The sequence below is a fragment of the Leptidea sinapis genome, chromosome 6, assembly GCF_905404315.1.
Source record: "Leptidea sinapis chromosome 6, ilLepSina1.1, whole genome shotgun sequence".
In the NCBI taxonomy this organism is placed as follows: Eukaryota; Metazoa; Arthropoda; class Insecta; order Lepidoptera; family Pieridae; genus Leptidea; species Leptidea sinapis.
In genome coordinates this window covers 9,870,645-9,888,046 of record NC_066270.1, presented here as the reverse complement: position 1 = coordinate 9,888,046, position 17,402 = coordinate 9,870,645, and the positions used below count along the sequence as shown (strand labels likewise).

The 17,402-nt window shown below is 35.7% G+C and overlaps 2 protein-coding genes across 19 annotated transcripts in view; one reads left to right on the top strand and one right to left on the bottom strand.

The window, feature by feature from the left end:
- Nucleotides 1-17,402, bottom strand: part of LOC126965103 (uncharacterized) — a 518,938-nt gene that overhangs the window by 247,119 nt on the left and 254,417 nt on the right. The gene's annotated exons all lie outside the window — the stretch shown is intronic.
- Nucleotides 1-17,402, top strand: part of LOC126964952 (sorbin and SH3 domain-containing protein 1) — a 284,029-nt gene that overhangs the window by 153,630 nt on the left and 112,997 nt on the right. For 12 of the 16 annotated variants that reach the window (XM_050808300.1, XM_050808298.1, XM_050808299.1 and 9 more), the window contains one exon: nucleotides 15,471-15,518. The exons of the other annotated variants lie outside the window; for them this stretch is intronic. In XM_050808300.1, coding sequence (XP_050664257.1) covers nucleotides 15,471-15,518 — 48 coding nt within the window. The remainder of the gene's footprint in view (nucleotides 1-15,470; nucleotides 15,519-17,402) is intronic. 16 annotated transcript variants of the gene reach the window in all.

Here is a 17,402-nt window from a genome sequence, read left to right as displayed (position 1 = left end):
AATTTGTGTAGTTAATCCCAGAAGTGAGAGTTAAAAAATTTTTAAAGTAAATTAATTTTTAAGATGTAAAAGCTTAAAAAACAAACTCAAAATCGCATTTGTAAGGGATCGTTCACGTACTGCGACACACACATTTCTATTTCGTTTATATAACATTTTGTCGCCATTGTTTGGATCCGGCCCCTTTGAGTTAGGATGTCGGTTTGATCCGGATGGGGATGTGACGTCATCGCCATCAAATATCCCCCACTAAACTCCGAAACTGTTTGTTCATTCGATACAACCGCGTGCATACTAATTATTGTTCAATCAAATTAGTGGTGTGAGTTCCCTGTTGCACGAATTAGTTCATTTGTAAATTAATGTTAATTAAAAATGACGCGCGAGTTCAACAGGGGACAAATACATTAATTGTTAACTCTTTGGGGGCTTATTGATGATAAATCATTAAACAGTTAAATAACTAACTATTTACATTTGCAACATGTAGAAGGGGTTGGTAATTTAAATATGTTATGTCACAATATGTTATGTCCACTCGAACTTAGCGCTCTGGCTTAAGGCCACGACCGTCTTCCGTGATGATGCTACCAACTGTCGGTTGGCACTGCTGTAGTGCCAACTAACCTACACGAATCAAGTGAACTAAAGATCTAAATTTTATATGCTATTATGGTTATTTCTAATTTTAGTGATAATTATATTAAATAGTATTTAAATATTAAAAGTTAGTAAAATGAATGTAATTATTAATTGGGATATCTTATGACAGTTCATGACGTTGGTAGCCGTTGTTAACACATCAAGCTGACAAACATATGCACTACATAAAGTTGGTCATTTATCTGGTATCAGCTACGACCACAGAATTTTACACAATATAGTATATTATACAAAAAAGACTTTACCAGCCTATTATTATGTTCTAGAATTTTATCGAAACTATTTGAATAAGAGATCAAGTCACAGTTGTTGAACTAATATAAATTTATTCAATGTCATATTTTAAAATTTATATCGTTAACACTTACGCCCAACCCAAGGCTTAAACATATGCTTAAATGCGTGGAAAAATAAAAGTTATCCAACCCGGTTGATATTGAGGTATCTCTTTATCATATTTTTATCGAAATCATACGGTGACCCTAGAAAGGATAACTTTACCCAAATAGATATTTAAATAATATACTTGGAAGGAACTAAAAGGCATTTATTTTATCAAAATTCATTTCTTTAGAATTCTTTTTGAAGACATTTCTCATATACTAGATACTACTACCGCGTCAAAACAAATACAGAAGAAGTCTCCGAGCATTCTTTTTTTTTCGCTTTTTTAAATAAAATATACAATATTGAATTGTCATTGCTATTGCTATAAAATAATCATAATTTAGTCCCAGGCTGTCCGATCACTTAGATATTCAGCTGTGGAGTAGTGCGATTTACGGCAGAGCCATTTTTTTATAAAACATCCCTATTTATTTATAGATAATGCCTGAACAGTAGCTGGGACTTTATTATTAGCCTTAAAGCTATTATGTATCTTAGGAAGCCTACTAGAATGAGTTACAAGCAATCCCTTATTACCGCAAACAACTATTATTAATGTATTTTAAATACTTTTCTCCGCAACAAACACTAACTTAATGTTTGATAAACAGAAATTGTGTTTCATATAGCACATACAAAGTGGTTAATAAATTAAAGTTATTATTAGAATCTATGTTACAAAGATACTATTACTATGACAAGGCCGGCAACGCTCCTGTGATTCAGGTTGTTGCAGGAAAATGTGGGCGGCGGTGATCACTTAAAACATCAGGTGACCCGACAGACGTTCTGTACATAATAAATAAAATGTCTTGGACTAGCTGACCTGGCAAACGTTGTTTTGCCATATAAATTATATATGCAAACCTTCCTTGAGCTTCAACGAATCTATTACAAAAGATTTCATTGAGATCGCTTGAATAGTTTAGGTATTATTAAGGAAAATACAAACATACATTCTCTTTTATATATATAGATTACGGATTGGTCTCCGCTGCGTTTCAACCAGAAACCGCATTACCTATGAACCATAGCTTTTTTATTACGTCAAATATTAAATTGTCCATATGTTTTGAGTTTTCTTTACTGTTAATTCCGCCAATATATGTCTTTTAAACAATTCGACATGTTTCGACTCTACACGAGGCATCCTCAGGACATCTCGACTCGCTAAAATCGGGCAAGTCTCGTCTAGTCTACTGAGACTATTCTAAAATACTAATATTGGCGGAATAAACACTAAAGAATACTCAAAACATTTGGATAGTTATGGATTCCCGCAAAGTAACGCCGACTTCAATAAAAACTATTAGATGCTTGTGTGGCATCTTGACACTCAATGGCATCTTTCAAATTTTGTAACATACGCTTCGTGTTATTTTCGGAGGGCTTTGGTCTTCCATCTCCTTGATGACTTGGAAGACGTATTTTTGGGTCTTCTATCAACATTTTCTTCACCATTATGATGTCTGACAATATAATATCATAATTGTATACGAGAGTTCCACCGGCTTCCTCGAGCCCCGGCTGCCTTCATGTTAGAGGTTGAATTCGAGATCTAATGACGGGCGTATTAATTAGTCTAATGACATACGGTATAACATTTCTTTGTGAAACCACAGTCGTGTTTGAGTTCTCTCTCATATTTTAGGTTAATGAAAACGTGAAACATATACATACTAGCTGACCCGGCAAACGTTGTTTTGCCATATAAATTATTTGTAGAGTTAGACCGTTGCTTGGACATTGCAACATTACTTTATTTTTCTAAAATATAAGAATTTTTCTAAAATATATGTAGCCTTAGTTTCTCCTTATTACATCAGCTACCTGATAATAAAAGTTTCTTCAAAGTCGGTCTAGCCATTTCAAAGATTAGCCGGATCAAACAGAAAGACAGACAATTTTTTTTTAAATTAATGTTATTTTTGTGTATGTAGCCTAAAAGTAAAAAACGGTTATTTCAATATTACAAACAGAAACTCTCTCTATTTATATGAATACATTTAAATTCATTTTACACGTAATTCTTAGAGTGGTAGACTAATTTCGTCTTAGAATAAATTTTCTCTTACTCAAAAATTGTTTTATATTTTTTTTATGACAATAAGAGATAAGGTGAGTCGGGCCTTCAGCTGATAGTTATTTATACGCCCTGCCCATGCATGCAGTGCCCCTTAAGATTCTAAAGAAATCCAAAAATTCTGAGCGGCACTACAACTACGCTCGTCACCTTGAGACATAAGATGTTAAGTCTCATTTGCCCCGTAATTTCACTAGCTACGGCGCCCTTCAGACCGAAACACAGTAGTGGTTACAAATAACTGTTAGCCGGCATCCTATGCAAAGGAGCCTCCCACTGGTATATATAGTTCCGATGCAACATAGTATTATTGTATCTCCTAGTTACGTTTTAAACTATCGAACAACTCTAAAGGTCAACGGACACTGCGCGGCTTTTATTGATCTAAATTGGAGTTCAAGTGACATTAGAGTTGATTAGTTCCGTTAAATCAATAAATCAATTTAGAAGTCTCGTCACAGAGTTATTAACGACCTCACGAGCTCCTAAGAATGTGTTCAGTCCTTGGCTAAGCCGCCATATTATGTTGCAATTCTCGTGGTTATTTCCTCATAAGCAAGGATTTATGTATGTTTAATAATAAATCAGTTTGCTTATTCTTGTACTGTTTGTATTTTAATAAAATCGTCAATATGTCAATGAAGTCAAGAATTTTATGTAAAAACTGAAGCAGTTTTTAATGTTGCTATACAATTAATAGTTATTTTTAGTATCGCTGTAACAGATTTTCCATAGGAACATTTTACAACACAAAACAAATAAATATACGAAGTAAATACCATTCAGTTTACTTCAAAAGCCTAGGACATCGTCATCAGCCGGAAGACGTCCACTGCTGGACAAAGGCCTCCCTCAAACATCTCTACGATGATCGGTCCTGCGCTGCCCTCATCCAACGTATTCCAGCGATTTTAATCGGATCGTTGGTCCACAAGTTTCATACCATCGACTAAATCGCTTTTAACACTCTTTTATTAGCTTCACCTGTATGTATGTTTGTTTGTAACCGACTCATTTGGGCGCGTTTTAGACCCACTTTGAACAGCCAGATTTCATTCATTCTATTTCAGTAGTTCAGTCCATTACATTTATCGAGGAATGATGACAATACATTAATTTGATAAAATCATTCCATTTTTCAATTTGCAGATTTTTTTTTTGAATTTATATAATTTTCATCTATCATCTGGCCATTTTAAAAGGCCAGATTCCGTTCAATTTTCGTAGATTTATCGAGGACCAATGACAATACATTAATTTGATAAAATTATTCCATTCTTCAATTTGCAAAATAAGATTTTTGTTAATTTATATAATTTTCATCTATCGTCAATAAGACAGGAAATGATGTTAATTTTAAATTTCAACCATTATCTTTAACCGATTTATCTAATATAGCTGACCCGGCAAACGTTGTTTTGCCATATAAAGTATAATTCACGCGATAGTTTTATAAGTAATAAAATATTGCCTATATTATAGCCTGTACATCATTTTGTTCTATTGTCAATAGTTTTTGCAGCGCACGCAAAAATAGGTTTTCGATTTTACACCTTGTGATACAAAATAGCAATTTTATTACGGATCCCTAATTTTGAAAAAAAAACATAGCCTATAGCCTTCCTCGATAAATGGACTACCCAACACTGAAAGAATCATTCAAATCGGACCAGTAGTACCAGAGATTAGCGCGTTCAAACAAACAAACACTGCAGCTTTATAATATTAGTATAGATTAGGAAATTCTGAATACCAAAGAGAATTTTTAATACATCAATGCAAATAATAGTTTGAAAAAACTTAAAGAACCTGCTCTTTAATATAAACCAACCTAAAAAGTAGAAAATATTTTAAATTTTTTTAGTTCGCTTTTCTATAAAAAGCGTGTTTTTTAGTTTTATTGACTACCATTTATTTCTTAGAGAGTTTTGCTACGCTGGTACTGTAGCAATTCGCTGTTGCAAATGTATAATTGTCAATGAAACACACTGTATTTAAATGATAGAAATTTTCATTACATTACGACCGGAATACAATATAGATTGTTACAACAAGCTATTAATTTTACACTTGACATTATTTTACTTATCACTTACAGCAAATAACAACAGTTGACACAAAATTCATGACTTGATAGTTAATGAACATATAATAATAATTATTGGTGTTATTTATCAAGTGAAAGCTATTTACAACTTTGCAGTTAAGATAAATACTATAATATACATAGTTTGTTTGCGATAGTGATTTTTTTTTATGGAAAAGGTGTGTCATCTTGTGTTGATCACCGCCGCCCACATTCTCTTGCAACACCAGAAGAATCACAGGAGCGTGTACGTGCTTTTTTGAAGGTACCCATGTCGTATCGTCCCGGAAACACCGCACAAGGAAGCTCATTCCACAGCTTTCTAGTACGTGGAACAAAAGCTTCTTGAAAACCGCACTGTGGAGGACCGCCACACATATAAATGGTGGGGATGGTATCCTAATTTGTGGCGTGTCTTGCGAAGGTGGAATTTAGCGGTAGGAATCAGGTGAAACAGCTCTTCGGAACACTCCCCGTGATAAATGCGGTAAAAGACACACAATGAAGCGACGTCTCTACGCTACGCGACGTGATCCAGTCGTTCATAGAGCACTGAGTCCCCGACAATTCGAGCTGCTCTGCGTTGCACCCGGTCAAATGGATCGAGCTGATATTGGAGTGCGCCAGACCAGAGATGACAGCAATACGCCATATGTAGTCGGACCTGCGCTTTGTACAGCGCTAGAATAAGGGCCGGCTTGAAGTATTGCCGTGCTCTATTTATGATGCCCAGCTTCTTCGAACCCAATTTGGCTTTGCCCTTTTGGATGACCAAGGAATTGGCAATCGCGACCCAAAGATTTCGAGACCCAGTATTCCGATACGAGGCGAGGCGTAGGGTAGTGTTGTCGAAAATCGGTGACACGACAAATGGGGTTTTCTTAGGGGTAAACGCTCAAACTTGAGTCTGGTGGTGTATGGTAATGGTGTATAAATTACTCTACTAAATTTGGTTCTGACTGCTCGCGCCCTTAATTCAACTCGAGTCGATATTACTCAAAGGAGCGTTACATAGCCGAGCGTGACAGTGATCAGCTCGTCTTGCATTTCAAAAATATGATGTTTATTATTCCGTGGTGTCACTTGTCACAAGTGTAATCGGTGTCAACAGCGCTCACAGAACGTGTATCAAATACTACCGTGGGTCCGTGAGTGACGGGCGCGGCTCACTCTCACAGAGGACAGGATCTGGGCTCTATTTGTTACGTTGACTAGCCCGCCTCGGTCATGTGTGACGACACTCCCTACTCTCATTGTAATCTGCCTATAATATGTTCATTTGTGAACTAATTCCTTGTGTACCCCAGTTATTTCACCAACCACATTTAGAACACGAACTCAAAAGTTATTTAATTATGAAAGTAAAACCATTACACCACCTCTGAGCTTTAATGAAAGGAAGACACAAGTAACTCATTGTTAATCTTTCAAATCAATAATATCCGGGCGACCGAAAAACTAATAGGACATCTGGATTCGAAGCCGGGTCTTCTGCTTTCCGGATCACCCAATGTCCCATCTGAGCTATTACAGTCTTGTATATAGTGGAAAAATTTACCTTTGTATTCTAATGTAGCATTTTCTCATTAAAACACGGAGAAAAGTACATTTTTCAAAATTGAACCCCGAAACTACTTGTATACTGAATTTCATTAAAATCGTTGGAGCCGTTTTCGAGATTTAAATTATATATATAAAGGAATTGCTCGTTTAAAGATATTAGATATTTGGAGCTTCATTATTTTAGAACTCATCACATTAACAGTCTTTTCAAAGCGATACAATAAACTACTCCAAGTAAAATCGTATACCAACTACATACAAAAGCCTTAAGCGCTATTGATTATAGTAAATACACCAATATATAAACTAGCTGACCCGGCAAACGTTGTTTTGCCATATAAAGTATAATTCACGCGATAGTTTTATAAGTAATAAAATATTGCCTATATTATAGCCTGTACATCATTTTGTTCTATTGTCAATAGTTTTTGCAGCGCACGCAAAAATAGGTTTTCGATTTTACACCTTGTGATACAAAATAGCAATTTTATTACGGATCCCTAATTTTGAAAAAAAAAACATAGCCTATAGCCTTCCTCGATAAATGGACTACCCAACACTGAAAGAATCATTCAAATCGGACCAGTAGTACCAGAGATTAGCGCGTTCAAACAAACAAACAAACACTGCAGCTTTATAATATTAGTATAGATACGCTAGCAGACCCGACAGACATTGTTCTGAACATAATAAATAAAATACTGTTTCTTTATGAATTTGTCAATGATATTTCATAATATCAAGAATTATTTCGTAAAATTCCCTGTTGTTATAATGAAACTAGCTGACCCGACAGACGTTGTCCTGTTCATAATAAAAACAACTCTTGCGGGTGGAATTTTGTAAAATCGGTAAAAAAGCTGACCTCTACTCGGCGAAAGGAATATTCCTACCAAATTTCAAGTCTCTATGCCTTATGGTCCCAGAGATATCGTGATGAGTGACTACATACGTGGAAATCTCTTATATATAATATAAAGATTGTTTCACAGCAGAACTGTCAAACCGTACGTAAATAAATTCTCTCATAGAAAATGTGTCCAAACAAAACAAATATTGGACATAAAAATTATTATTGTGTCCCAAATTGAAATAAAAACTATCCTATCTAGTTGGACTTAACTGTACTCCATGAAGTAATCCCCGTTAAATCCGTTCATTAGTTTCGGAGTTCACTGGAAACAAACATCAGGACACTGGATTCATATATATTAAGATACGTACAAAATCATTATTTGTAGGTACATCAGTGATCTTTCTTACTAACAATGCATTAGGTTCGTAAATATCCCATGTTTTTTTGCGACTTGTGCTTCAGTTTTCTTTTTTGTGATAGAAAACCAAATGAAAAATACCTCAAAAGAACATTTTGCTTATTTGTCTCATTTTCTTCTGAAATGTAACCTTTTTAAGGTCATCAAAACCAGCCAGATACAAAAAGTACAGCCAGAGATTTTGTTACAAGTTTATACCTACTAAATGCGAAAAGACTTTCCCCCGAGCTATTAAGAAGCCTGAAAATGTCAGGATATGGTAGAGTCGGTACCTACTCAGTGCAAACCGATGTTTTACAAAGTTTTAGAACTTTCTAGAAACTCTTGAATTTCCTATGTTCTAAGCTGAGAACTCTACTTATGTTGTTAAATTTAAAGTAAAATATATTTCTTTAAAAAACGTCTAAAGATACTAAAATGTTTGTAAAATACCTTTACTTATTAAAGGAGTGTGTACACTGATGTATCTACTTTCCATTTTACATTGATGATTGTATTTTAAATTAATTGTAATATTAAAAGTTGTGATTATTGATTTAAAAGAGTGGCAATGAGTTTCTTGCCACCTCTACTAGTGATCATAACAAAATATGAAAAAATCAGAAAAAACTGATTGCCTAAGAAACCAAAGCATTTCTGGAGGTCTTTTACCTAACATACATAAGATACATAATAGCTTTAAGGGTAAATGTATACACTTCTACAATAAAGTCCCAGCCAGTGTTCAGGCATAAATTTAAATGTTTTATAAAAAAATGGCTCTGTCGTAAATCCTATTACTCCACTGCTAAATATCTAAATGATCGGACAGCCTGGGACTAGATTGTGATTATTTTATAGCGACTGTACAATATTGTATATTTTTATTGAAAAGAGCGCAAAAAAAAGAATGCTGGGAGAGTTTCTTGCGCCGCTTCTTCTCTCTCAGAGCGCCATTTGTTTCCGAAGCGGTAGTAGTATCTAGTAGTATAAGAAATGACATCAAAAAGAATTCTAAAGGAATTAATTTTGAGTAAATAAATGCCTTTTATGCCTTTATGCCTTTAAATCGCGAGCCAAAGTTTCGGTCCGAAACGAAAGAAAGACGTACTTCGAATTAAATCCTATTACCAAAGTACAAGTGAGTTTGGGAATAAGGTAAGCGAAAGACGAAATGTCTGATTGCGAACTTCGTATCGATCTTCGGATCCGAAACACTTTCATAATAGGAAAATGTGCGATCCCTCAACCGAAACTTCGTATTTCGATTTTGGTGATAGCCTTCCTGTGTCTTAAATTGTTCATATCACAGATGAAAACGCGAGGCAAACATTCAAATTTATTTTAATAAAAAAATACATTCATAATTCATCTTTTAAATTTTGATGCAAGTGGGCAAGTGCCCTTATATTTTCACATTTATACCTCGCTGAAAAGGGCATGGATAAAGTCAACAGATCCGACTAACATTTTGACATTCATGGACTACGTGAAGTGTGATATTAGATTGTTAACGCTGAAATATGAATGTTGATTGCGGATTGTATTCTCGTATCAATTGTCTTTTGAACCGACTTCAAGAAAGGAGGAGGTTCTTAATACAACGGTTTTTTTTAATATTTGTTACCTCAGAATTTTCGGTGAACCGATTTTGATGATTATTTTTTTATTTGAAAGCTGGTGCTTCTCGTATGGTCCGCAATTGGATTTTTTTATACAATCTAATTAATCTAATTCTAGTTACTATAATTGTTATTTTTGGAATAGGTGTCCACCAAGGTATGTTTGTAACTGTGCACAGGCTGATCCGTTGACCGAAATAGCTGCCAGCTTTGGTAGCCAGTAGCCCTATTGAGGCGAGAAGATAGTACTTTGTACATTCTCCGCGCCTCTGGGCCCCACGGGCCAAGTGTCTCGACACTAAACAGCACAAAGATGTAAGACTCATTGAGACCGAAATGCCGGCTAGATTATGGGTACCACAACGACGCCTTTTTCTGCCGTGAAGGTGTTTCATATAAACATTTTTGTTTCGGTCTGAAGGGCGCCGTAGCTAGTGAAATTACTGGGCAAATGATACTTAACATCTAATGTCTCAAGGTGACGAGCGCTATTGTAGTGTTGCACTGAAATTTTTGGGTTTATTAAAAATTCTGGTAAATACATATGTATATAGGGCGTATCAATAACCATCAGCTGAACGTCCTGCTCGCCTCGTACCTTAGTGTCATAAAAATTCATTATTTTCGCAGGCGCACGTAAGATTGTCATAATGTATTGCAGAATTTTCTGAATATAACAGCTTGGATAAAATTCCTTACTACTGAAAAGACATCCTTCAGAAATCATAATCTCGTTAAATCATTTTCAATATCGAAAATCCAAAAACCTTATGTCTCTATTTACTGTCTCTCAGAATCGCCGTCAGATTTATATATTTACGACTTCTTGAGAGAAAATGTTGCATAAATTGTAAATTGCCTATTTCTTACAAAGTGTTGCAAAGTGCAAAAATCCATATGATATAGAAGCTGATAAGGTTAGAGTTAGTAAAACTGTTATTTATTTTTGTCGCTGAATTTCAGCCAATTCGATTTGATGCCGAACGGTGTCCGAGCCAACTGGCAAACGTTTGTAGCTGCCTGAATCATACTGTGGCTCACAAGTCCTTAGCTAACTCGATTACAATAACATATTATTGGATTATGTAGTTCTGTTTTCCAATACTATAATTTTCATCTTCCAAAACATCACAGGAAATTGGTTTGGCGATTTGATATCCTTTTTTCACCCGTGCTACTTGATGAGCAAAATTTTTATCTGTAAATTAGCATACAGTACACAGTATACATTTTAATTAATTATTGTCTAAATATTTATAAAAAAAAAAACTAATGTAATATGAATAGGTATTTTGATTCAGTGTGCTTTGCCAGTACTTACGGTACGCAGTCGTGGTCGCTAACTATGGGCCTTATGAGAAAACTCATGGCCGCTCAGAGGGCAATGGAGAGGGCTATGCTCAGAGCTACCCTGCGAGATCGAATCAGAAATGAGATCTGTAGGAGAACCAAAGTTATCGACATAGCCTTAATAATTGTGAAACTGAAGTGGCAGTGGGCAGGGCACATAGCTCGACGAACAGATGGCCGCTGGTGTAGTTAAGTCCTCGAATGGCGACCACGTACCGGAAGACGCAGTGTTGGTAGATCCCCCACAAGATGGACAGGGTCGAGACAGTCGGAATACGTTGGATGAGGGCAGCGCAGGACCCGATCGTCGTGGACATCTTTGGGGAGGCCTTTGTCCAGCAGTGGGCGTCTTTCGGCTGATGGTGATGATGAGTTATTTTTTAGCAACTGAATGAAGTGTCTGTTAGTAGTCTCGTCTGTTTGTTTCGGCTGTTTCCAAAATTATGAGCTGAGTGACTAGTGTCACTGCTATGAGGAAAAAATTAGATTCCTTTTGCTTAGTTAACTTTAAAAAAATGTATGACTGTGCATTAATTATGATTTGTCCGTAAATGAAATCTATGCGGGTGAACATGCGGGCGGATTCGTTTTATATAATACTAGTTGCTAAAACGATGCATATCTTTAATAATCCGTTTGTATGATAGTTTACATACACCTTGATTTAATATTTATTATTTGGGCATGTTGTAAGTTGGATTGACTTACGTGCGTAAATGTGAAACCAATGTACCATCTAATAGCCTCCAATAGGAATTCTGTCTATTTAAAAGTCGAATCTCCAAGAATGTGCTCAAAGAAATCATTGAAAAGCAACTTATACTCAAATCTATGCCCAAAACGGAAAGAGTTTGTTGTCGTACTTTTGTATGGTTATTGCATAACATAAGCTCACAAAACCCTTGGGAAATTTTAAGTAATGAGATTCAAGTTATAAAACTATCTACTGAGTACTTTTCGTGTGCTTATGTATTGACTTTTTAGAGAATATTATTTGTATTTTATTTATATTAAAAAAAGGTGGCAACCCTAGGTGAGGGTGGTGAGGAACCACTAGAGGCACACGAGACGTCACATGAAGTCTCTGTGATTGGAATTAAATCACATTACGCTACGGCTTAGGTCATAATCACATCGTATTATTTCTTGGCAGTCACCAGTTATTAAAATCAGATTACCTATTTGTTCTGTTTCCAGTTTTTTTCCATAAAAATATCAACTTAGAGAAGAAACAGGAATCAAAAGATTTTATGGTTCGAGAGATGTATATAATATACCTACGCTAATATTATAACGATAGAAAATTTGTGTATTTGTAATGAATTGGGCTCAGGACTTACTAGAGAGCAAATACGAAATATTCGGCTCATAGTGCAAAAGTTCTTTTTCTGTTTTCTTTCATATGTTTTGTGGATTACCAAAAGGCCTTCGACTGTGTTAAATAGGACAAACTGTGGGAGGTTCCGGGCGAAACAGTTGTACCACTTACCATGTTATGCTGATTATCGGGATATGGCACCGTTATAGGAGTTTACCAGGGATAGAGTTATCTATTCCGTATTATTCAACATATATGGCGAATATATTAGGCGACAATCGCATAAGAACTGGGAGGGTTGAAACAAGATAAAAGGAATCAACATATCGAATCAGTAATGAGGAGATCCGTAGAAGAACCAAAGTTACGAACATAGTCCAAATGATTGCGAAACTAAAGAAGCAGGGCACATAGTTCGACGAACAGATGGCCTTTGGGGCAGTAAAATCCTCGAATGGCGACCACGTACCGGAAGACACAGTGATGGTAGGCCCCCCACAAGATGGACCGACGATCTGGAAAGCCGGAATACGTTGAATGAGGACAGCGCAGGACCTATCGTCATGGAAATCTTTCTTCTTCCAGCTGATGATGATGATATCTAATCTCCGCTATGCAAATGACACAGTGTACCTTTTTAAATATAAAATTGTATTCAAATTTATAACAAATAAGCTACAGAAAGGATCAAACAATTGGTACTAGATTGTATAGAATACACATCACTAACTCGACAATCATGTAAATGAAATGGCAGGAAATATGTAGGCTGTTATGAGTGGTGACTGGTGTTTACATTGTCGACGAATGAAGGCCTCAATGTCTTGATCACGGTGATCTAGATTCTGCTGATTTATTCATATAAATCACTATGCTAACAAGCCCCACTTCTTATATTTGCTTATCTGAAAACTAAATCATAGATATTTATTTAAGATCGTATTTACTTAACCTAAAATAAAGAGGAAATGTTTTAAGGAAGATTACGTTATGGTTAAGAATTCTTCACAGTTTTCAGATACTAACAGCTCTAAAGCTTGATTTCTGAAAGGATCTGATGTATTCTTAATACGTTATTTTATGGAAAAGGAGGACAACCGAGCGTACGGGTCTCCTGGTGTTAAGTGATCACCGCCGCCCATGTGGGACCTGTGATTCGTCTGGGGCTGCAAGAGAATGTACTCTCGCAACACCAGAGGAATCACAAGAGTGTTGCCGGCCTTTAAGGAAGGTACGCGCTTTTTTTGAAGGTACCCATGTCGTATCGTCCCGGAAACACCGCACAAGGAAGCTCATTCCACAGCTTTGTAGTACGTGGATGAGAGCTTGAAAACCACACTGTGAGGATTATTGAATATTTTTTAAATTCAAACATTGTTGAGGTATATATTATATAAAGAGAAAACGCGGCAAAAACCCGCTACACAAGAATTGAAAAGAAGCAGTATTGTGTAAACTACTGTGTTTCGGTCTGAAGGGCGCCGTAGCTAGTGAAATTACTGGGCAAATGAGACTTAACATCTAATGTCTCAAGGTGACGAACGCAATTGTAGTTCCGCTCAGAATTTTTGGGTTTTTCAAGAATCCTGAGCGGCACTACATTGTTATGGGTAGAGCGTATCAATTACCATCTGAGCTGAAAGTCCTGCTGGTCTCGTTCCTTATTTTCATAAAAAAAATCATAATATCGTAATTTCGAAATAGTTGCTATAGTAGAAACTTCAAAACAAAATATCCAATCTATAAATGGTGTTTCGATTGTTAAAATAGCGGGCTTCAACTTGAATGTTTATTGGTTCTACCGCGTGTTATTCTAACAATGTTTGATTATTCTGAGTGAACACTTGGCTTTCTCCTCAATTATTCTGTACACGTTAATTCAATATTTGTCTAACACAGTACCGGTCGAGCCAACCCAATGACCCACATCCTTCACCTTCGGGCCACCAAATGTTTCTTTATCATTAACACTACTTGTAAACTATGACCCTCGAATTATCATAAAGTTAATGCTATATTTTTAATTCTGTTTGCATAATGTAACTATTTATCATGCCGTTAAACTGATCTGTACATATAATTAAAATTGGAGTGTCTGTTTGTAATATTGAAAGAATCGTTTTTTACTATATGTATAATGTATATTTTTTTATTTTTTTATACAATTTTTGTTTGTCTGCTGTCTGTTTGTTCCGGCTAATCTCTGGAATGTCTGGAACGATTTTGGCGGGACTTTTATTGGCAGGTAACTGATGTAATAAGGATCTATCTCTTACTTGAGATAGAAATCGTAACAATCGTTGACTTTTCTGGTCCAATAAACGATATTGACGGTAACTCACCTTATCCGTACACGCTGTCTGTGCGAAAGAAGTTTGTATGGAAATTGCAATTCACGCGTCCCAATATAAGACGATAAGAATAACTTATCGGGTATATTGGGATAGCTTCAGATTATTGGCAGCTAATTACTGGCAATAGAAGGTAGTAATTTAACTATGTCTGTACATAGTATATTGGGAACGGCCGTTAGTTCTGCAGCATACGCGGTTAAAAAGATTAGACAATTAACTAACATAGATACGGCGCGACTAGTATACATTAGTTATTTCCATAGTATAATGTCTTTGGTATATTGCTGTGGGGCAACACTGTAATATGTTATATGCGATATTGATACAATATTTCTGCTGCAGAGGCAGACTATTCGAGCTATTTATAACCTGGGTCCTAAAGAATCATTGAGATCAAAATTTAAGGAAATTAACATTTAGACTGTTGCGAGCGTTGGCGATAATATACTTTTACAACAAGATCCCAGAAAATGTTCAAAACAAATGAACCTATTACGAAATTCAAAAGAATTGTTAAAATACGTCTGTGTGGTAAGGGTTACTATAACATGACTTTCTTAATGATACTACAGATTGTACATAATATGTTTAATTGTACGATATTAATTTGTAACCATATTCTTGTATAAAAAAAAGAAGCCCGCTGAGATTGTTGCTTCCGGTTTGTGGGATACTTTTTGGAGTGGATAGTTGTTTTTGACTTTCAATAAGTGATATCATATCCAATTATGAATAAAAATATTTGAATTTGAATGTATCATAATAATTTCAATAGCTTGAAATAATTTCAGAGACCGTCATGATCGCTCCGACGTTCAAAGCGCGGTCTACTTCACCAGGTACCTACCGAATGTTCCAGAACGATGTTTATAAATCTCTCATTTATATTGAACACTCGTATTTTACATCACAAAACAATGGAATTTGTTATACTACTAATATGTTTTGACTTGTATTGTTAAACGACTGATTAGCAGGGGCGTAGCTGCCGCCGTATCATTTATATAGGGCCCCCGGGATACGGGGGCCCCCCAAGTGCGTAAGCAAAAATTAATACAAACTTCCCAATTTTTTTATTTTATTTCACAAATGACAAAAGCAATTTCTTTTTTCCCGCGTAAAGCGTGCGTTCTCAAGTTGGCAACACCCTAGATCGGTTAGACCTATCATTATTGTCCATAGAGGCAGAAACTTTAGAAAAACTAAAGTCATCATCTATAAATGATTTAATAAATCAGTTTGCCGAAAAAAAGGCAAGGAGAGTGTATATTAAATTTGAATTGTTTGTATAAGTTTTGGAAAAAGTGACAGATAGATAATTATGATGAATAAATATTTCTTGCAAACATTTCTTTTTTCTTTTGTGAGAAATATTTACGCTTCATGAGGGCCCCAAGCAATTCATTAGACGGGGCCCCGCAATGGTACGCTACGCTACTGGTGATTAGGCGCGGTTTCTATGCTGTATTTTAAGATGTATTTAGTATACAGAATTATGTATGAGTGTTAAATAGGAAATGAAAATGTCAGGCTAATGTATACACGACATATAATAAAACTCCATTAGCATAAGAATGGAATGATCGACCTTGAAATACGTTTGTACCTGGCCGGTGCGAAACGCTCGGAAAACGAGAAAAATAAAACTCAATTCTACTAAAAGTCATACATTGAATTAACAACATTACGTTTGGTTTTCATTTGATTTGGATTAACATATTCTAACCGTCAGTTAAGTGTCGCATGGTTTGTTTGTTTTGCGAGATTGTTTAAGTGTGTTTTATATATTATTATTTCCACCAATGTATACTGAATGAAAGCATATATTGAGCGACATAGCTACTAGTTAGGTAAGTACTTTAAGATATTCCATTCATTTATTTTTTCTATTTGATTTAAATATCGACGCTTAATTGCTCGATGTCAAATTCGGCACCTATGGACTGGAATACACTTAGTATTTTTTTTTTCAGATTTTTCCATATGATATTTGTTGAGATATTGTATCAAACCTTTTACCTATATACAGGGTGTCCCAACCTTATGGGACATGAAGGGAAAGTACCTTAAATATCGAAGATAGGCTATTTTACTGAAAGTAGACTTTATGTTATTTTTAAAAATTAGTACTTCTGCATTCAAAGATTTTCTTAAAATTACTTGCCTCGTCTGGGAATCGAACCGACTTAAATGTAAAAAAAAACACCCCTACTTTTATGATGCCAGTCGAAAGAATGGCCAAAAACTAATTTATGTACGCGACTTTGCAATATCTATTCCAAATTTACACATAGCTCTGCACAAACATATTGTAGAGTCCATTATGTAGCGTTTCAAGTCTAAGCGGAGATTTGGCAGCTTTTTTTTTATCAAAATAAGGGACGAGACGAACAGGACGTTCAGCTGATGGTAATTGATACACCTGCCCAGTACAATGCAGTGCCGCTCAGGATTATTGAAAAACCCAAAAATTCTGAGCAACACTACAATTGCGCTCGTCTCCTTGAGACATAAGATGTTAAGTCTCATTTGCTCCGTAATTTCACTTGTTACTGCGCCCTTCACACAATAATGCTTACACATTACTGCTTCACAGCAGACATAGGTGCTATTGTGGTACCCATAATCTAGCCGGCATCCTGTGCAAAGGAGCCTCCCACTGGTAAAGCTATTAATAAAATAATGACAAATCCAGAAATGATTAGCATTCCAGCAACAAATTC